Genomic DNA, 22,264 nt, shown 5'->3' with positions numbered 1-22,264 from the left:
CTCTTTTGGGCCACTGTAATACCCCATCGCCATCAACTGCTGCAGCTGGTGGAAAACGTGTGGCTGCCTCACCTGGGAGCCTCGGGACGAGGGACCAGAACAGCTGCATGCATTTGCGACGGCAGTCGGACTGCGGGCAGCTGGCTTGGGTGAGCAGCCACTCCACGGCCAGGGAGAGCGTCACCCCCGTGCTGCTGCCCAGGTCCCTGCACACACACAGTGGCCACCGAGTTGCCCAGCGCCAACAGCAAACCAGGCACCAAACACACTTCTGTGAAGGAAGAAGAACGCTGGTGAAAGCTAGAGCTCCACGGTTCCAACCACAGCACCACTTCCTATTCATATGCTCGAAAACATTCCCGACCTTGCAGCCGCCTTGCGTGGGCTGATCCTTGCTGCCTACGAGTTGTCGAGGCAACCCAGCCAGCTCTGCGCAATAGACCGCCCCGCTAGGTCCCGGCGCATCAACCACAGGGGCCACCGCATCCACAGCAGCCCAGCGTCCTTGGTTGATACAGTAGTGGTGAAGCACAGCCCTTTGTTTGGGATATCCCAAAACATGCCCGACGGGGTTCATGGGCGTGAACGAGACGCCCTTGCGGCGTGCGACTAGTCCCCACATGTTCTGCCGTGGCCGCACAGCTGGTCGCAATCTGCCGATCTCCTGTCCAAACCGGACCTCTGAGCCCGTGCACGTTCGTGGATTCAGGCCACAGAGCAGTGCTGCCACCTCTCGGGGCACTGCTGAACTGGCAGCGGGCCAGACTGTTTTTCAGCGCATCTTGTCCGGAAGTACGCACTCACTTGGGGTCGCGGGTCTCCACGATTCCCACGGAGTGCCAGACACTGTGAAGCATGTCACCGCTCACACATCGGAGCGAAACGCTTGCACAGTATAAACCGACCCCCTTGGCACAGAGCCATCTGTGAGAGGGGCACCACCCCTGCGGTGCAAATAGGTGGAACTGCATCGCAACTCCAGCCAAAACTGGCTGGAGTTGCCCACCGGACGGGTACTAATAAAAGCGCGCCATTACTTTGAGAACCGGATCCTAATCACCTTATGCTATGCTTTTTTTCACAGTCACATAAACTATTCTATTGGGTCATGGGGTCTGACTTACAACTCCCACATGGCACCATTACAGCAAATTCAAAACCGGGTAATCACCTGTAGTCGTTTTGATGCTCAAACTTCTTCCGATTGCTGACACCACAGCATTTAACGTTGCCACAACTGCCTTTCACCTTTTCAATGAACCCGACCATCTCTATGTTATCGGTAGAACTAAACTAGAAAACACTAACCAAACTCGTTTTTCATTGCAAAATAACTTTTTACTTCCAAAGGTAAGCACGAGCTACGGTAAACAGACATTCGCTTCTACTTCAATCAAAATATGACACAACGTCCATCAATGTTTAAACCATGGTGTTAGATAAAGAGAGGCGAGCCGACGGAGGCAGCCGGCGCGGCGAGTTAACGCCCGCATTTCTGATTGCCGCGACAGATGGCGCTGGCGCACTGCGGGCCATAGCGGGCCGCTCCGGCGGCTGCGGGCCGCTGCGAGGAAGGCGCGGCGCGGGTTCTAGCGCGTGAAAAATGAACATATTCTAGCGGACCGGCAAGTTCATTGAACTTGGTTCAAATAAGACAAGAGTAGCAGTGAAATATATTGCGAACAGAATGGTTCAAGTGTTGTCTGCTTTTCAGGAAGTAAATCGCTTAAGGCGCGATCAGTCGCAACATAGCGCGTGTTCACAGTGCAATGGAAATCTAGGGTTCCTACCGAACGCAAACGTCAGCATTGCGGTTAATTACGAGCGTTTCGAGAACGTGTTGTAGATGAGTGAGATCCAAGTATCGTATTTATTCGAATCCTGGCCGGCCCCAATTCTAAGCCGACCCCTGAAGTCCGAAGCCACGAAAAAAAAAAAAAACTTACCTCGATTGTAGGCCGAACAAAACGGCGAGGTCAGCGTTCACAAAAAAAAAGCACGTTTATTGAACATGAAGATGTGGTGCTCATTCTGAGTCATCATCGCTGCTAGCCTCATCGCTTTCTTTATCAATGTCATCTTCAAACAGTGCGCTGCCCTCAGTACCGTCAAGCGCATTATATGGAACACTTTTTGAAGGAGCGCACGATCAAGGTGCCAGGGATGGCGTCCCACGCTGCAGCTACCCAGCCTGCCACCTGTGAAAGTGATGCGGGCTTGATGTGGCCCGTTGCCGTAAGCTGATGGTTTTCCTCGTTCAACGAAGTCAGCCAATGCCATCTCCATTTCGTGGTGACGGCCTTCTCGTGGTCCGGTGAATGCCATCCTCGTTGCGGCGCACGCAAATATCCTTTCCCATTGCGTCCTCCAACGACGGACATTTTTTTCATCCACGCCGAAGTCCCGCCCGGCTTGAACGTTCGACGACTACTTCGCGGCTAAAACAACTTTTCTTTTAAAAGCGGCACTATAATGGCACCGCCTGTTTGGTGCCATTGCGCTGTCAAAACCAAACGCCACACCGCACGCAGGCCACTATCCACACAGTTCAAAATGGCGGTATCGCCCCCAGCTATGGCCCCTTAAAAGTGGCTACTGGCTCGTCTAGTAATGGCTACAATACTTTCTTTTCTGGGTGGCGCTAGCTGCGCGCCACTTCCCTCAATTTTACTTGGAAATTGGCGCGTGTTTCAAAATCCTCGAATCCAAGCCGATCCTGGAGTTTGATATATTAGTATTTGAAAAAAACTATCGGCTTAGATTCGAATAAATACGGTAAGCCTTTAATCTTCGCTGTAGCGTGGTATCATTGGTATGCACTCTCCTAGCTTGAATTCTGCAGCCGGTCAAAATCCAATGCTCAAAATGCAATGCTCAGTGTACCGTCTATTCTTCTTGCTTCGGCATTTGGCAGCCGACACACATTCCTTAATTAATTCCACTTGAGGTGCAGGCAGCTTCAGTGCCCCCAGCTTTTCGTTAAGCACTTCCGTAGACATGCTTTGCATCTTTGCTTGGGCCTGCTTCAGCTCTTCACTAAGAACCTTCAAACGTTTCAACAGGCGTTCTTTGGACCTTTTTAGCGCATTCCTTGCTCTGCGGAAAGCAAGCACTCTGTCACTATTTGGTACAGACGAGAAACGGAAGCGCTTGGTCGGTGTGGTTCCACTTCTTTTGTCCATCTCCCTCTTCTGACGAATATGGAGTGCGTCAGATAAACTTGAGCACCACTTGCATTTGCTGTTGTTCCCACGAACAAGAAGGGGGCACTTTTTGTGTCGCCACCGATTGCATACATCGACAGATGCGCTCTCTGGATGTGCCAGCAGATACACACTTGTCTTTGGCCCTCCACCACAGATGGGCAAGCTTTGCAGAAACGTCTTGACATCTTCCGTTGTAGCAACGTCATTCCGGATGTGAAACGCATCAACTGATACGGGCCTTCCCATCACAACTACAGACAGCTGCATGTTCTGGTCAATGTCGACAACCTTTGTTGTGACCAAATGACTGCTCTCTGCAGAAGTGGTGGCGTGCGTGCTCAGCCCGCGCAGCTTTGGACTTGTGCTCCACTGCATCTCTGTAAAAGCAGCGTTTCGGATTCCATCCGTGATAGCCCCATGATATAGTCGGAAGAATGGCAGAGGCTGATAGCACGAACAAGTTGTTAGAAACTTGTTGACGAGACCCCTCGGCTGACGGAATGACTTCCGGAGAGCCAACCTCGCATCAGTGCTTTCACTGGATGAAGGTCCTGCATGATCAAGGCCACTGTCCTTGGGATCAACTGCTTCTTCAGCATTCTCGGCCCATCAGCTCGATGAAGGCGCTTTTGCCCAGGAACGTCGGAAGGCCGCCTGACCGCCGGTCTCTTCCAGTGTTTTACCAGTTTGGAGAGGTGTGCTAGACAATCGGGAAACACTGACGGCACTGCGTCATCAGATAGGCATGCTCGACGTGGGGTACTCACAAGGACGTTCGCGTTGTACTCAGCCGTCCAGTAGGCTTGTGCGAATATTCGGGCGCTTCGAATATTCGAACGAATATTACAGTATTCAAATTCGCTTCGACTCGAATTTAAAATTTCCGATATTTCGAAGTATTCGGGATGAACGAATATCAAAACTTCGTTCAAGTTTCGATTTCATTAGGCAAGCCGCAGTGCCATCGACATCAGTCCTACATCTTGACTACATGTGGAGCCAAGACAAGCCAAGCCACATTCAAAGCGTTGTCGCTTCGTCGCAGCCTTCGTGCATGTTCGGCAGGGTAGTCGAGACTCCTGTTTCCTTGTTTCAAACAATGAAATTGTTCCCACTGCAACAATGGGAAAAATTTCAGCTTTCGCGAACAGGCCTGCGCGGCCCGGCGGATGATACGAACGAGCCGGCGAGGCGCCCGACTGACGAACGAGCGAGAGACGGTGACGTACGGGCTCTTTCTCCAGGAACGGCCGGGCTGTTGTTTTCTGTTCGCGAAAACGTGCCGCGGACTCCACAGGCGCGCTGACGCCGCCGCGAAACCACCCGCACGCTGCCGGCCGGCCGCGGCAACCAGGCGGCACCTTCGGTAGCGAAGTGGTGCGGGGCGCTCGAGCCACCGCTTCTAACCGCTACTTAAGATACCGCTCAAAGCACACACGAAGTTTCTTGTGCGGTAAACGAGCTAACAATGTGGGCAAAAATGGTACTATAAAAAATCATCCGCGCCGCGAGTGAAAGCGCCTATGAAATATCTGCCGGAGTGCTAAGCCTAAACATCTCCTGTGGAGCCAGCCAGCTGTCTCGAGCACTTTGAAACTGCCGCCCTGAGGTGCACGCCTTCCCATTGGCGCCAGGCTCCTCCCACTGCCACGCGCGTCATTTTCTGACAGAGGCACAGGCGACCACGAGCGCGGAATCGCCGAGGCGGGCGTTAAAATCGCGCGCGCAACGCCGACGCGCATGAATCGCGTGCAAAAACGCTCCTGTAGTGAGTTGGGCACCGCGAGTGAATAGACGAAAGTCCAGAAATTACCGCTCGGCGACATGGAGGTTAAGAACAAGCAGAAAAACGTCACGGATTTCTCCATGCGAAAGTAAGAAAAGAATTAAACGAAAACTTTTTTCAGTGCTCAATTTCTTGGTCTGTGTTGGTTCATACGAATTTCGGATGATACGAATATTTTTTGCTGTCCCGCGATATTCGTATCATCGAGATTTTACTGTAGAACTTTTTTACAGGAATGTCTCAGTGACACCTGACAGCTATTCGAATTCGCTTCGAAAGTATTCGACCCCTAGGACTATTCGCTTCGAATTCGCTTCGAACTAAAATATCACTATTCGCACAAGCCTACCGTCCAGGTCCAAATGTCGCTCGCACACGTGGTCCGACGCTTGAAGGATCCGATCCTTCCGCGGAATGGCATGTCTCCAAAGTTTCAGGCGAGCTTCGTCTTTTTTGGGGCCGAAAACAGAGAAAACTTTTGCTGGCAGGACTTGTAACCGGTATTACACCGTGGTACAAAGCACTTTCTTCCCATTGTCGAAAGACATATATGCGCTGACAAGTCGAAAACACGACACCTGAGAATTCCCCACGACCAACAGTGAAGCGCGCGCGCGAGAGAGGAGAGACTTGCAGCGACCGCGGCCCGCTAATGGCCCACAGTGCGCCACCGCCCTCTCTCGGAAGGCGCGCGAACTACGGTCGTTAACTCTTTCGCTACCGCGCCTATCAAAATCGATCAATTTGATCGATACTTTTGGGAGCGCCTTTTCATAGCGTTCCAGGCGTTTCTCGAACAAGTAAAGCTGTTCGGAGTTAGATCAGAAAATGGCCTTTCAAAATCAGTTTTGTTTTCATTTTTGCGACGGAAACGTGATTTTCGACACGCTTTTGAATCACCTGCTGGTTGTGGAAAAGGGGCGTGGTCATCGCGCCTCAAGGCTACCAACGAAGAATGCATGCAACTCGTAATTACTCTGCACCAGCGCTTGTTTTTTGCTATCAGGGCGTGAATGGGGAACTAGCAAACGATTTTCAATCATCAGGTTCACGCTCTGACAGTAATAATCCCAGAAATCGGCTGAAAATGTCAAGCAGTGCCTGGTTGCAAAGCTACTTTATCATTTTAGGCAGTTTTATTGCCTTTGCGCAAGTTGTCCTAAGTACTCTGGTAGTTCTACTTACCCCAGGACCATTCCCAAACAGTTTACAACAGTTTCGGTTTCGTTTCTGCATCGCGAAATTCATATTTAGCGCAACTACGCAGTTACCCAACTTCAAGGCTAACTGCCATGGCGCCTGAAGCGTCTGCGACTGATCCTCGAACAAAGCACGCCGCTCCTCATTTCCCCCCACACTAACCCGATTTCTGCGATAAGAACTTCAGATGCAAGTCAAAAGGTCACACCCAGTCGCCAGATATCTGTTCCGCCGAGGACAGCGCTTCAAACCGGCCTTACACTGCCTGCTGTTCGCCTTCCAGTTTCGTTTTCATGCGAGGGTATATCCGGGTGTCTAATGTTGCTGCTTAGTTGAACTGTCTATTCGGACGGAGTCTCTGATAAGTTTTTGTACTGTTTCATTTGAAAAATGTTAGGTGACGCTGCAATAGAGGAGGCTCGTTGTGCAGATCTTTTTTAGCGTGCGACTGCTACTCGGCCAAAGATCGCAGGGGACGATTCTAGCTCATCGTACCTCATTTTTGCGAGCAAGGCTACAATTGCGAGTAAGAAGATGATAATAAAGCTCAGCTTTATGTTTTGAGAGATAACTGACCGTGAACGACAACAAACATCAGCCACGGCATTCCGTTTTCAACTTCATGCATGTTTTTTTCTGCATCGCGTGCTTGTCCCAAATATTGTGCTCGCTGTAAATGCAAAGTCAGCCATTGACAAGATGTTTTTACGTTATGTGGGGGCAAATTGGTGCCTCTGATAACGTCAAACCGCCAGATTTATTCCAAGGAACCACCCAAAATTGCACAGTTTGAATTAGAGGTTGGGCTTCACCGCATGACACGAGCACCGTGCGTGCTAACATTTTTTTTTTATATCTGTTCGTGCTAACATTTTTTTTTTATATCTGAAAAACTGTTCCGCGCAAGTCGACATTTTTTTTAGGGTGTGTTTTTGAAATGTTTCCCTGCAAAATGTATATTCTAATTTTTTTCTACTACCGGTGGTTTGATATACACAACTCCTTTTTTATCATTTTTTTCGACAACTTGACAAAACTTTTGATTTTGATATTTTTTTTCACAACTATGATATATAAAAACCTTTAAAAAACTGGTGTTATTGGAAAGGCCGTTAAATAATCTGCATTTTGTGCTCCTGCAATTAGTGCCTAAATAATTTTTTAGCAGAAAAAAAAATGTTTTCTTGGACCCCCCAAAATTGGTCAATTTTCTGCGGTAGCGAAAGAGTTAACTCGATGCGCCCACTCCTTTGGGGGAGCTGCGCGTTCAGTCACCTTAACTATCTAACACCATGGTTTAAACATTCCCTTGGATCATTTTTGATGAACCATCACATAGACTTTTGACTTGTGCATCCACATTTCGCCTAGTGTAGTTCTTTTTTTTTCTTTTACACACCTACCCATTGGATTTATACAGCTGCTATGTACGTATATGGATTGACTGCACTCAATATTGTATCATTTATAGGATGCTTTATTTTGTTTAAATATTCCTGTGTTAGTTGTTTCAATGCTGCGTGTTTTATTTGTTCAATATGTTCCTTATTTGTTCCTAAAATATGCAATCTTAGCAATTCACTTTCACGCTTAGTCTCGTTATTTCTTTGTATAAGATAGGTAATAAAAAAATTAGGTATCATCCCTGTTAGCAGCTGCAGTTAAGCTACTTCTGTGTATGCTATCAATAGCAAGGGGTCCCACTACAATTCATTACTCTGGGACCCCTTTCTGGGTTGACTATCTTCTGGTGATGTGCCACTCTGTAGCAATAACAATAAAGTTCTATTCTATTCTAAGGTGACGGCTCTTCACACCCCAACAGCCCTCCATTTCAATCCTTGAGGTTCTTGTTCATACCATCACTGTCGTGCGAAGAAATCGCAACCACAGGAAGCACCACCCCAAGAAGAAAACACGTGAAGCTCAACAAGAAGATGACAAAGACAACGACGCAGGGGCGAGCGCTCGAGACTAGAGCACGAGCTTGCGCTGGCCGCGTGCCAATCGGAAGCGGCCAGCGACAGCGGTCGGCAGAACACCGAGAGAGAACAGAGACTCGGGAGTGTGGAGCGAGATGCGCAGCGGTCGGGCGACCGGACCAGTGCCGTGCCCCAAAAGGTGCTCCACAGGCACAACCTCCAAAACATCTCTTCCGCAAGGAAGTCGTCTCGCCGGGCATTGGGAAAAGACAGCGCCGTTTCCAGAGACAGCGCTGCTGTTCCCCGCGACGGTGACAGGAGCTTGAGCGCACTGCACTACCACGGGCTACGGGACGTGACCTACAGGCTACCAGACGTGTGACCAAAGGACCGGACGTGCCGACGCCCTCAAGCTAAAACCACCTACTGTGTGTCCTATTCCTTCACTCCCCAACTTAGACTTTTTCCCTTTTATTTGAACTCTTACTACCGTTGTCTCTACGTCTTCACTGCATTTACCCATTGTTAGTTTGCAGACTCTGTCCATTGTGCTTTTGTGGGTTTCGGGTATTATACAAACAAAGCCTCGTTCACCGAGTTTCTTCTGGTATTTATTATTGTTCATGAACCTGATAGCCACCTTGCCTTTTACTTCAGATACATTTATCATTATTACTCACATGAAATAGTAGCCAATCACGCTATTGGGCGCTGCCGAAACGCTTTGCAGCGATGCAGCCTGTGGTACAACTTTTGGCACATTGATCCTCTATTCCCGCGGCTCACTAGCTTGCTGTCAAACACAGCGATAACCCAGCGTTTTGTAACATCGCAATGCGACCACAGTTTTGCTACGTGCACTCTCATTATAGACGCACGCAATGTGTTTCACACTCAGGGATGAACAATGATGAAGTCGCGGGTACCACACTGTTTTCGATGAACTCCATCTTTCATGCCGTGCAACTCATAATCTAGCACACGTTCTCAATCACTACCGCCGCGATAACGTCAATGTTCAGTACTGCAACGGATAAAACGACTACACGGGAAGGCTTTAAGTGATCCCGGCCAGAGGGCCAATCAAGCTCTAGAAGCTATCGTCTTCTTGTTTCCACCGTCATTATTTCTCTGCTATTTGTGTCAGTGAGAGGTGACAAACAAAGCCCACTGGAATGGGGAATACGAGGGCCTGCTCATGGCATTGTTCCCGAAATACAGCACTCCAAAATTTGGTGCTTTTTTTGCAAATGAGTATTTTGCTACGACACTTTGCAATGGTATTCGACGAGGAAAATTCGGAAACGTATAGTGTAAAACGTGCAATCCAAATATGCGACTTTCAAAAAAACAATCTTTGGGACATTTCACATTTTTTTGGTTGATTGATTGCTGAATCAATCACACTACTGAAAAGAGAGTCACCTTAGGGCTGCTTGGAAAATCCTGTTGTCGACATTTTCCGCCACTGAAAGTGATGTGAACGTCAAAATCCTTGCTTTCCAGGCTGTTCTGAAGCCGCTCGGTGCAATTCTCACAATTTTTCATGCTTTTGGAGCAACTTGGTGCAGGACAATGTAGTTGTACCAAAACTGTGCGATACGCGCAGCTGTTTCACCCCTGGAAGCATAAACACTCAACTGCAGATAGTAATGGGGCAGACACAACTGCCAGCACTTGTGTTGGCGCTGTATTAACGCAGTTGGTGCAACGGCACTTAACGATGGCGTCCAGAAGCTTCGAAAGGAGCTTCCCAGGTTAGACAACCGTGGGCTTAAAGCTTCCGGAATTAGGCATTTTTCAATGAGGTTCCGCAATGCAACATCATCGGGGAGGTTGGGAAGCGAGCAGCAGCCGTCTGTTTTTTGAGAGAGAATGCAACCTTGAATTTGCTTGTATTTTTAAATTGAAAAATGGAATAACTCTTTCATTTCTGCACAGATCTTGATCATTTTTTTTGCTGCCTCTCTATGCGTGAGCCAAAGAACAGACGTAAAGGCCCAAAAGCACCTGAAAGAAAAGCATTGCAGGGGTCCAAGTGCATTTACGCACGCAAATGACCGATTCCCGTGCCGCCTTTTTATGGCCGCTGTACCGACAGTTGACACAGTGGACGATCACTCGCACCACAGTGAACTTGACCGGCTGATACCTGCTTGGGGCTGAGCGGACCGTGTTTGTCAGCCGCCCGGCAAGCATCCTGTTCATTTTTGTGGACACAAGGGAGAAAAAGAAGCAGTGCTGCCGGAGAAAAACAAGCGCAAGGTGACCGCCTGGTAGGGGCCATAGCGCACAGCTTAAAGGGACCCAGAAAAGCTTTCTGTGAAAGTTACGAAAAGCCTGTATTGTCACGTAGCACCAATATAGCGATGTTGGAATTATTGATCTACATTCAGTACTAGCTGCACCAGAAGCAATTAAATGTGCCCCTCCCCACTTGCCGATTGACTCCTCCTCCCTCTCTGCTTCCTTCAAAGCAGCTGGAAACACTGGGAATAGCCATGTGACATCACGACGCTCGACTTCCGTTCTGCGCTAGCTACATTCCTGCGCCTGGGCAGCGTCAATCGCTGCGGACCCGCCTTCGCCTCCGGATCGCGCAGGACCGAGGAAGAGCAGCTGGAAGCCAATGGCAGTGACGCCGCCGGCGGCCGACCTCGCCGGCGATTGGGCGAATCAGGGGGCACCTTCGCCATTGCGTCAGCCGCGATCGCCGTTGTGTCAGCCACGGTCGGCTCGCTGCGGCGTCGCGCTCATCAGCTGAGAAAGGCGATCTTCAAAAATTTTTTACAAATTATCCGTACAACGTATGGAGCTCACACTTGCCTCAAAAATCCCCCGTTATGTGTTCTACCATCTGAATGCATTTGATTGCCACCTTCACAAAGCTTTTCGGGGTCCCTTTAAGTAGAAAACAGCGACTGGCTGTTTTCTGTTTGGACGAAAGCCTGGTGGCTTTGGGCGGCAACGTTTGCCAGCCCCTCTCCAGCCCCAGTGGCACAGAAGTCTGCTGAACAGGCTTAAGGAAAAACGAGCGCTACAAACGAGCGCAGAAAAAGTGAAGAACGACGAGACAGATGCGCTTCTGTCTCGTCGTTCTTCGCTTTTTCTGTCCTCGTTTGTAGCGCTCGTTTTTCCTTAAGCAATGAACCAACTAGCCCAACAGCATATTTTAGCTGAAGAGGCATCTATCTGTTGGAAGACGACGGTTCCTCCGCCGCTTCTTCGCCGGTTCATCACTGCGTGGAGGTCAGCCCTTATGATAAAAAGGCTGACCACGGAAGCACAAGTGTGTGAACTAGCCTGCTTGGGGCCCGCTAGTCGGCAGTCTCGGCGCATTCTTTGGAGAGCCTCATTTGCCGTCTTACAAGCTTCCAGATGGCATCCAGCCGCCTAGGGAAGTCGAGACTGCCCACTAGCCTTGGAGCAAGCGGGCCAACTCCTCCAGCCTCCCGGGTGGCCAGAACACCCCCTCTGTTGGCAGCCCACTGCGGTTGCCCACAAGGAGCACGCTGCGCCCCTCCTGGAACAGTGTGCAGGCCGAGGGGGGCAGAGGGCCTCCTCGATTTACCAGTGCTGGACGGACATGGCGCCTCGGGCAGTCCGTGGGCGATGCGGGACTCGTAATGGAGGAGGCCCAGAGAGGGCGATCGCAGGCGCCACTCACCAGGGCCACCGTCGCTTGCGGTTGGGGCTGCTCAGCAGGCTGCTCTTGGCGCTCACAATGCGCAGCACGTTGTCCAGGGCTCGGCCGCACAGCTCCTGGGAACCTGCCCGCGGGAAAGGGCAATCAACAGGAGCTGCTGCTGCCGCTGCCAGCCGGGCAACCGAGCTCCCCACGTGCGTCCCATTAGAGTTTCATACTAATAGTATATACTAGAGGGAAATCTGGCGCCACTGTCTAGGGGAGCCGCGCTTCGGCGAGCGTTCCGTCATGTGCCAGGCAGGCACTATTTCTAGGGACCATACAGGCACGTTCCACTTGTCCTTGGCATGGCTCATGAACAGGCTGAAAAGTTGGCTCTGGCTGCAAAAAAGCAACAATATTGCTGCAGAAGGTTCATCAAATTTGTTTTATTATTATAAAATATAATCTCCAAAGACTAATTTGCCAGTGATTATATACAGGCTTCATGCACGATGAACAAGAAAAAAATGTTACCCCTGTTCGTTCATTTGGCTTCGAGACAAAAAAGAAGCCTTATGGCTAGCTAAGCCAAGTAGGCGAGGAACGTCGCTAGCGGCAATGGCGCCGCCCACAACGGCCCGCGAATGCAGCGCCAGATTTCCCTTTAGTATAACTAGTATGAAACTCTATGGGCGAGTCCCCTAGGCCGACCGGCTCTATGCCCCACATGGCACTCGCAGCACTCCGGTGGACACTCCGTTCGTCCCAGTTATTAAAGCCCTGGCAGTGCCCCTGTCACTGTAAATGCTCCAACCACCATCCAAGAAAAAAACCTTTGAAGGACCCCACTGGGTCCTGTCTCCATCCAATGGCTCAAACATGACACCACTGTTACCCCGGGCCAATGCAAGCCACTTCAAAACTTGTGCCGAAACAGCCGTAGAGACGCGTGTAACTGTCCTGCTAGGGGTGCAAGGTTACCAAGCTCCACTCATGTAAATTTGGCAACTTTAAAGTGCTCAATACTGAATTCTACTCAACACCATTCACTGCCAAGTGCAACCAATTTCTTTTCAGCAAATAAAAGAAGTTTTTCTCTCCCACCTTCTGCATTCCCAGCAATGAGCCCCCAGCATGCCCTTCACGAGCACCCGACATCCCACAGCCACGCTTTACCTCTTCCACCCACTCCAGCATTCACTCACACAGTCTCCGCATCCAGGCAGCACATCGCCCGCCTCGGCCACTTGCACGTTACAGTAGAACCTCGTTGATACAATTAAAAAAAAAAAACGCGAGGGTGAAACGTACTATCCAGGAAAGCGTATGATCTGCCGCAGTAAAAAAAGAGACAATCGAGAGACGAACCCAAGCATTTAATGGCACGTGCACGTGTCTGTCAATGTCCGCTGGCACATGCTGCGGCCCCTTGAGAGCAAGAGTGCGGTGACCGGTACCGCGAACATAGCGCACGGCAGTCAGGACACAACAGCCGCTGTCGGGGGCACAGGCACTCTGACCCACAGGTCACGCGCTCTACCTTTTATTGGCACTCTCGTCGTGGCATCTCGTGGATGTACATGGAAGTTCCCCCGTGTATTGTTCCCAGGTGGTGCCAGTTACCACACTTTCCACCTTAATTAACAGAAGTTTGGGTTCAAGGACAACCCCCACGCACAGGAACAGTTAAAGTCACGGAGAATACCGAAGCACAGGACGGCGTTCCCTGGTGCTCCGACGAAGCCGTGGTATGGGAGGAGACGAGGCCTCTGTGCGCGGTGCACCTATGTCCCTGGCCTGCAGTGGGAAGGACGCACCGGAGGGACGCACTTGTTCAGCCAAACTTGGCACCGCATTGGGATAGACATTGTCCTCGGTGTTCCCTGGAGTTGCCGACGGCGGTACTTGTAGCTCAGTGCCTTCAGTGCCAGAGCCACAAAGGCTGTGCCGGCCTGGTATCGGCTGGGGTTGCCTTACATGATCCAGGTGGCGGGTCCATTGTCGCCCATCATCCAACTGCAGCTCTGTCTGGAAATTGTGTTGCCTGGTGACTGTGGCAGGCATCCAGCTCGGACCTGGATGAAAATACCTGGCGAATACCCTGTCTCCTGGATGTGCTTGCGCCCTCGGCTTGGCTCGTTGATCATAATCCCTCTTCTGAGCAATTTGTTTCTGGAGGACTGTTGTTCGTAGATCCGGCCGCAGCAGATCCAACGCAGTCCTGAGCTTCCATCCCATTAGGAGTTCGGACGGGCCACACCCGGTGACTTCGTGGGGAGTAGACCGATAGGTGAACAGTATTCGGGCAATTTGTGCGTGTAGGTACCCTGTGCCAACTTTCTGTAGCTTCACTTTCATTGTCTGCACAGCTCTCTCTGCAGCACCGTTAGAGGCAGGATGATAGGGAGGCACCAGCATCCTCTTAATGCCGTTCTTTTTCAGGAATATCTCGTATGCTTCACTCACGAACGCAGGGCCATTATCCGATACCACCAAGTCTGGCAGGCCGTGATTCGCAAACATGACTCGCATGCATGCAATTGTGCTTCCCGCTGATGGCGATGAAACTGGGAACACCTCAATCCATTTGGAGAAAGCATCTATTGCAATAAAAAAGTAAGAGTTCCTGTACGGCCCTGCATAGTCCACGTCAATTCTTGACCATGCCGTCTGGGAACGGCCATGGCATCAGGGGCACTGGTCTAGAGGGTCGCTGTTGCTGTTGGCACACACCGCACCCTTGTACTGTGGCCACGATGTCGCTGTCCAACGATGGCCACCACACATGGCTTCGTGCGACAGCCTTCATTTTTGAGACCCCAGGGTGGCTTTCGTGGAGTAACTTGAGGACTTCCCCTTGGGGGCAGGCGGGTACCACAACACGGTTGCCCCACAGCACACAGTTCTGATGCACACTCATCTCACTGAACCGGGACTCGTAGGGCCCCCCCTCTGGTCTCGCGTCTAGAACTTGACCAGACCACAAACCCTGTAATACCCTTGACAGCACCAGGTCTCTTGCAGTGGCTTCAGCAACCGCTTTGGGTGACAGCACACGGGGATATACACCTTCCAGCATGACCACTTCTGCCGGGGCCCCTGCAGAACATCCTGTTGTTGGCAAAGGCAACCGACTCAACCCATCCGCAGGGGCTATCAGGCCTCCGGGCCGATAGCTCAGGCTGTAGTTGTACCCTGCCAGCAGCAACGCCCAACGAAGAACCCTCGGCGAGCAAGTTTCAGGAATTCGTTTACCAGCGCCTAACAGACCGAGCAAAGGTTTGTGGTCGGTAACCGCTTTAAATTCCCGTCCCCACAGATACTGTCTAAGCTTTGTGACCCCAAAAACGAGTCCAAGTGCCTCTTTATCCAGCTGACTGTAGTTCTTTTCTGCGGGGGTAAGGCTTCGTGACGCGAAGGCTATCGGCCGCTCCTCTTCCGAAGCCTCTCGTTGTGCCAGAACCACCCCCAGGCCATGAGGGGAAGCATCAGTGACCAACACAGTCGGTCTGGAGGGGTCGTAGTGGGCCAAGACACAAACGGAAGCGAGCATTTCTTTGCTACGACTGAATGCTCCCTGTTCGACTGCAGTCCAGTGCCACTTGGTCCCAGCAGTTAGCAAGCGGTTTAATGGCTGTAGCACATCTGAAAGATTCGGGAGGAACTTCCTGTAAAAATTCACCAAACCCAAATAGCTTTGCAGCTCTTTGACATCCTGTGGTTTGGGAGCTTTCTCAACCGCTTCAGTCTTCGCGGGATTTGGACGTAGCCCGGAAGCACTCATCATGTGACCTAAGTACTCGACCTCGGGTAACAAAAATTTGCATTTCGAGAGTTTCAGCTTCAGGCCCATTTCTTGCAAGCGTTCCAGCACCTTGCAGACATTTTGCCCGTGTGTATTGTCACTGTCGCCAGTTACTAAGATGTCATCGAAGTATACTGCGACATGACCAAGTCCCCTCAGAAGGTTTTCCATTTCTCGTTGAAATATTGCAGGCGCTGAGGCGACCCCGAATGGCAGTCTCGTGCATTGAAACAACCCTTTTGGGGCATTGATGGTGACAAACTCCTGGGATTCCTCATCTAGCTCGATCTGCTGGTAGGCGTCCTTCAAATCTAGCTTTGTGAACTTTACTCCTCCTTGGAGTTTTGTGAACAAGTCATCGATGTGCGGCATGGGATACGTTTCCGCAAGTGCTACGGGATTGACCGTTATCTCGAAATTGCCACATATGAGCAACTGCCCGTCTTGTTTCAGCACCGGAACAACGGGCGCTGCACACTTGGCAGACTTCACTGTTCGGACCACGCCTTGACGGACCAGTCTCTTCAATGACTCCTCAAACTTAACCTCCAGAGCAAAGGGCATCCGCCGGGGTTTGAAGAATCTGGATGTAGCGTCCTGTGGCACCATGATGCGAGCCTTAACCCCCCAGAACGTGCCTAACCCTTCAGAAAACACCTCCTGGAACGAGCCACTGCTTCTTCCGCAGACGACACGGAACAAATGGATTCCGGCTTGCTGACCCCTAATTGAAATTCTCTCATCCAGCTCCTACCGAACAATGTGGGGCAAGGTCCTTTTACCAAAAAACAGTGGCAGCTGTCTCTCTTCTTCTCCGAGCTTCACAGTTGCCGTGTACCGTATTTTCGCGCGTATAACTCGCCCCTGCTCATAATCTGCACCCCCATTTTCAGCCCGTCAGAAAAAAAAAAAATCCTCGCGTACTGCCCGCACATTTCATACAGGAAGGGTTGCAACAAAGCTACTGCTCAAACAACATGTCACGTACTACGTAGACAGAAAAGGCGCAAAATTCATTTCCTAGAGTGCTCTCGTCCTTGCAATCGCTGCCATGGAAGGCTCACTGTTACTGCGTGGGAGGAGCATCACGGCACAACGCGCATTGCCGTGATGCTGCACTAAAAGATTAAAAAACCCGCGTATTATCAGCACCCCTACTTTGCCACTGAAATTTTCGCATTTTTGGTGCGGGTTATACGCGCGAAAATACAGTACTTCTCAGCGACTGGTCCCGTGTCTCCACAAAAACTCCGAAGTTGCACGTCGGATGGTTCCAAAACGGCCGAAGGAAACAGTTGCGTGAGCTTCTTTTCACTTATCGTTGACACACTGGCGCCCGTATCTAGTTCCATTTCTAATGGCACGCTGTTAACGATAACCGCAATGCGCATCGGGGCCGGTCCGGCCGTCTGTAGCGGCCAAAGGTCATACACTTCCCCCTTGTCTTCCGCCTCGCGCGCTTCATCCACAGTATTCACGCGCCTCGAAACTGCACGGCGAATCTTTTTATCTGTTAGCCCTTGATCAGTCTTGCACACCCTTGCCAGATGCCCTTGCCGCCCGCATTTGTAGCAGACTGAGTTGACGAGTTGGCACTGGTGCGCTTGATGGGTACCGCCGCAACGGAAACACCCGCATTCACGGTGCCCCGTTTGTACGATGTTTGCCGACACCGTGGCCGTTTCGACTGTCAATTGGGCTGGCACGGACTGTGGTGTTGGTTGAGCGCTCAGCGTACGGGAATCTTCACGAGCAGCTTCGATGGCCCTCACCATACTTATCGCGGTTTCTAAGTTTAGATCAGCTGTTTCTAATAACCGCGTTTGCATGGGGACATCGTTAATGCCACTGACGATTTGGTCTCGTAGCATGCGGTTCCGGGATGACTCAAACTTGCAGTCCTCGGCCAGTCGCTTCAAAGATGCTATGTAGTCCCCCACCGCCTCCCCTTCCCGCCTGTGTCTTGAAAAGAACTTGAAACTTCCTACCACCTCCAACACCCTTGGCGAGAAGTGGTTGTTGAGAGCTTCAAAAATTGTCGCTAAGTTCGTCTCTGCAGGTTTTCCTAGGGCCAATAAACTTCGTAGCGTCAGAAATACGGCCGTCTTTTTACCGTCGGGGATGTCGTTCACCGTGATGCAAAGCTCCACCCGCTCCCGGTATTCCGTCCAATCCATGATGTCCGCATTGAACTCGTCTATCTTCCCGATGACCGGCATGGCTGCTCGTGCGTCGCCGTTCACTTGACTCATTTTCCCTGGTCGGCAGTTGTGGTGACCGGTCCCGCGAACATAGCGCGCGGCAGTCAGGACACAGCAGTCAGGGGGCGTAGGCACTCTGACCCACAGGTCACGCGCTCTACCTTTTACTGGCACTCTCGTCGCGGCATCTCGTGGATGTACATGGAAGTTCCTCCGTGTATTGTTCCCAGGTGGTGCCAGTTACCACAAAGAGCTCCTTTCCTAAACATTGCAGACTTTTGCCCGCACTGGGATTGTCCTTTGCACCGCTTCCAAGCCGCTGGAGGCGCCACCGCTTCCTCCCCGTCATCACCGCCATCTCTCTAGGAGGCGCTCCTAGAGGAGGCGTCCAGTGGCGGCGGCGCTCCTTCATGGCGAGATTCCGCCACGGTTTCTTCCAAGGTTAGCGTTTTGCACTTTAAGACATCGTTATACAAGCGACGTTGCCTAAAGGCAGCCACGTTAACGAGTGACTCCGGCAAGCCCAGCACTGCGGGAAAGTCGCCACGGTGACCCAGGCGGCTTGACCTTTGCGCCGCATGTGAGCTGAGGCTCGGTGCACAAGCATGTCAGCACGCTTTTGTTCACCGTAAAACGTATCATCCAGTCGTAGGTGGATAAAATTATCAAAATTTAGAACGTACTTACCAGGAAATCGTGTTATCGAGGAACGGACTAGGCAGAGAAAAAAAAGCACCATAACACCGTAACACTATGGGGAATTTTTAGTGTTCACAATTGCAAGCATAGTATCCGGGAAACCGTATGAACCAGGAACGTATCAATGGGGTTCTACTGTATACCATACTTTTCCGCACTAAACCCCTTCCTTCTCCTTCCCACAAGCACATCCTGCTTATACCAACTCGTCCATAAATCGCTACAACCAATTGCCACTGAAAAGTGAAATAACTTGCCAGAATCAGTGGACCTCAACCCTGCAGAGGTCAGCGCAGCCCAGCCCCCTCATTAGGCAGCCACCTGTACGTGGCACTACTGGACATTACCATTTGTGTGTGCATAATGCGACCGATAAAGGGCGGCCCTCTTCCCGCCTCTCCCTGTGGGTTGAGGCCCCCGATGCTCCCACACTCTCCCGCGACACCAGCCATGCAACCAATCCCCCGACTGACAGCCCGTGTGTGCCACGTAGCACAGCGACCGAGCAGCTTCCCTGCACCCTTTGCAAGCCCTGCCCCTGCTCACCAACGGTCCTCTCGTCCGCATGGGCCAGCTTGAGGCTGTCCACAAAGTAGGCCAGGGCCTCCAGGATGAACGTGTCCACCAGCGCCTCCTCCTCCCTGCAGGCAAGGGGCAGCCCTCACGGGACTGAGCCAAATCAGAGGATGGGCTGATGCCGCCCCAGTAGACGGCACTTGCCCACACCCACCTGCCACCCGAGTTGGGCTGAGAGCTTGCTTGGACTACTGCGTCTAGTGCGTTCTCGTACAATGTGCTCAATCCCAAGTTTCTAAAAGAGGAAACGCCTATTCTGTGCCCCCCCCCCATGCACTAGCCCACAGGCCCTGTGCCTCGCGAGTGCGATATTTGCAGAAAAGGCAAATTGGGAGGAGGGAAAATTGAGAGCGGAAAACTGCCCCGGCCGAAACCTAGTGGCAACAGAAGGGGAAGGGAAATGAACGAGGCGGCAATGGAAGAAAAGGCAGGAAAGAAAGGAACAAAGCGACAAGACAGCTTTGAAAGACACTGATAAGAGCTGGAAAGAACAATGCGGAAATCAAAACAACAAGCAGGGAGCGTCATTGAAGGAAAAAGCTTGGAAAGCATGTGTTTTCACGTTCGTCAGCTGGATAGGAGCTTCAAACTGTGGTCCGCAGGCCGCCTGGACTTTGACTTTTCGCTTGCAGTTGGCGCGTTGGCGCTCTGCTGCGTGTGGGTCGTCCAAGGTTACGCTCCCACCTGCCAGTGCCCGCCTGCTTGCTTGAGTGGTGTGTTCCGCCAGTGGTCGGGCGGCTGGTTCGCGACGACCAGAGGGCAAACCTGCTTCTGACCCCGGCAGCAGCCCGTGGCCGCAAATGGCCACGTGGTTGGCATTTCAGTCGGCGTGCAACCCACGCACCTCAAGCACTCCCCAAGAGCTTTGCAAGGACAAAAGTGCACCCAGACGTCGTGGCTCTCCTCTCTGCTGGCACACACAACGGGGGCCACATGCAGGCCCAGCAGCCAGGAGGGCTTGGGAGAGCCACATGTCCTAGAGCACTGCGATCTTGACAACACAGGAGGGTTCGCAAACTGCACAGTTCCATATGCCAAATTAGTACTCCCAAACACAGACTCCTGAAGCCATCTTTCCCTGCAGTGCTTGAGCTCAGATTCCCAACTTCTGGGAAGTAACAAACCACAGCTTTCGCGGGTGCTTTGCCAGTATCAGTGGGCCCAGTAGTTATATCGAGCCCACCTTTTTCGGCCACATGCTCAGAGCAAAACACTGTGTGGATGAACTTCTGAAAGGCCCTAACTGCAAGGCACTGGCCGTCCCGTGTGCGCCCAAATGCAGCAGCAGAGGCTCAGCTTGCTAGTCTTCGCTGCCCTGCAGCCCTGAATGCTTCCATGTCCTGCCAGCTCGGAAACCCTGGGATGCTTGCTTCCTGTGCATGCACAGCTACGATCAAAAGTTTACGGACCAGGGAAATGGCAATTGCTGGCTATTTCTCTTCCTATAGCAGCCCGACAAACTGTCGAATGCATGCGAGATGTTGTATAAGTACTGAACTAATGAAAGCTACCACACATAGTGCTCTGGACTGCTGTGCGGCAGAGAAATAACTAAAAATTGCAGCTTTCATGGTCCGTAAACTTCTGCTCTTGGGTGTACACCAAGGACAAGGTTCGGCAGACACCGACCACAATGCGAGATGACCTAAGCCCGAAAATCCTGCAAGTCTTCGGCCAGGGTCTTCGCAGTACGGTAAGGGATGCCACAAAAATGTAGTGAAGTCCAGCTGGGAGCGGCCAGCAGAGGCAGAGAGAGACCTGTTAGAGCCTGGACATGGCCAACCACGCATTTGCAAGCATCGGTGCTGTCTGATGAGTGGCAATGAGTGGCCATGCCATGTGCCAGATGAAGTGTATTTACTCTCATAATGAACCCTCCCCCCACTTTTCTTCTTGAGAATGTACTTTTTCGTCACTGAATAAAAAATGCAGTGGGACTATGATTTTATCGCAGCATAGCTGCTGATGCCATAGATGAACGCAGTAACTTGATATCATGTTACAGTACGCGCAGAAACGCTAAAAATGCATTCCAACGAAAAAATCTCAGCAGAAGCCGAAAACATGACTGCGAATGCCGTGACTCCCAATATAAAAATTGCGCGCTTGCGGAGCGCCACCTGCTGAACACAAAACAAACTTTCTTGCACCAGGAAAACGTTGCGGCATGCGAACAAAGCACAAAACGTACTCCACACTCCTTCCCTGCTCCGGCGGCGTGCGAACAAAGCATTAAACGTACCCTGCAGTCCTCTGCTCTTACTGTTCCGCAACTTCCCCATTACGCTCCGTGGTTTTGTTGTTCAGCTGTGTTCTGACCTTTCTTTGTGCTCCTAATGCGCGCCATACGATGGGCCACTGCACGAGCTACTGAAGGTGGTGGAGCACATGTGCACGGTCGATGCTCATGGAAACCGAGCAGCTGGGCAGCACTTCAGTGTTGACCCCATGCGTGTATGCTACGAGCGAAAACGAGACGTCTTTGGGCGATGAACAGGGATCGCCGTGTGTCTCGTGGCCCCAAAGGAAGGGAGGTTTCCCGGTGTGGGAAAAGAAATTTCGGAGTGCCTCGACGGCAGGGAAGACGATGCGCTGTGGGCCCACAACGAATGTGAAGCCGCAAGCAACTAAGCACAGCTCCATGGCGAGTAGGGGGCCACTAGCATGTGGCAATAAAAATGAAATTTGATTATGTGTTTTTACTAAACCAGCAAGGCTCTGACAGCACCTCTCAACTTTACTGTATGAAGTTACAACTTTTAAAAATCTCTTGCAATTTTTTCCCACATAATGTACCCTCCCCCCTCATTCGTGCCAAATTTTCTGGGAAAAAAGTGTGTTTATTACGCAAGTGAATACGCTATTTACGATGGTTGAAATGTAGTTACTAGCACTGTAGCATTGCCATAAAAAGCCTACATGGCCTTCTTTACTCATTGCCAAGAATGTTTTCAAGAGGTAGGACGAGAGGGTTACCCAACAGCTCTTGGCAAGCTCACTTGAGATGCGGTTTTGGAGTGTAAAAAGAAGGCCCTCTCAACACTTTCGTGACCAGTGATTTCCCTACACCCCCCCTAGGGGGTGTGTAGACCCCCCCCCTAGTTTTTCTGGACACCCCCCCTTGAATCCCCAAACTTCACTCCTGTCAGTCCTTGTATGGACCTTTTTCAGTATTGATCTGTGCATGCGCGGGCTGCCCGTCTGCTATTCTTGGCAGTGGCCTCGGGCAAAATAAACAAAA

General features: G+C 51.3%; 1 protein-coding gene and 1 pseudogene across 6 annotated transcripts in view; both read right to left on the bottom strand.

Moving 5' to 3' along the window:
* The window catches only part of LOC144168766 (DNA-dependent protein kinase catalytic subunit-like), a 477,503-nt gene that overhangs the window by 324,780 nt on the left and 130,459 nt on the right, over window positions 1–22,264 (bottom strand). For all 6 annotated transcript variants that reach the window (XM_077697734.1, XM_077697729.1, XM_077697730.1 and 3 more), the window contains exons 29-31: window positions 18,994–19,088; window positions 11,782–11,884; window positions 73–206 (exon numbers count right to left, since the gene is read on the bottom strand). In XM_077697734.1, coding sequence (XP_077553860.1) covers window positions 73–206; window positions 11,782–11,884; window positions 18,994–19,088 — 332 coding nt within the window. The remainder of the gene's footprint in view (window positions 1–72; window positions 207–11,781; window positions 11,885–18,993; window positions 19,089–22,264) is intronic.
* Window positions 1,078–5,527, bottom strand: LOC144166991 (uncharacterized; annotated as a pseudogene).

Source organism: Haemaphysalis longicornis, unplaced genomic scaffold (genome assembly GCF_048455015.1).
Source record: "Haemaphysalis longicornis isolate Haplotype H1 unplaced genomic scaffold, Haemaphysalis longicornis Haplotype H1 scaffold_2, whole genome shotgun sequence".
NCBI lineage: Eukaryota > Metazoa > Arthropoda > Arachnida > Ixodida > Ixodidae > Haemaphysalis > Haemaphysalis longicornis.
The sequence above is the reverse complement of the archived record's forward strand: the minus strand, read 5'-3'. Positions and strand labels throughout refer to the sequence as shown.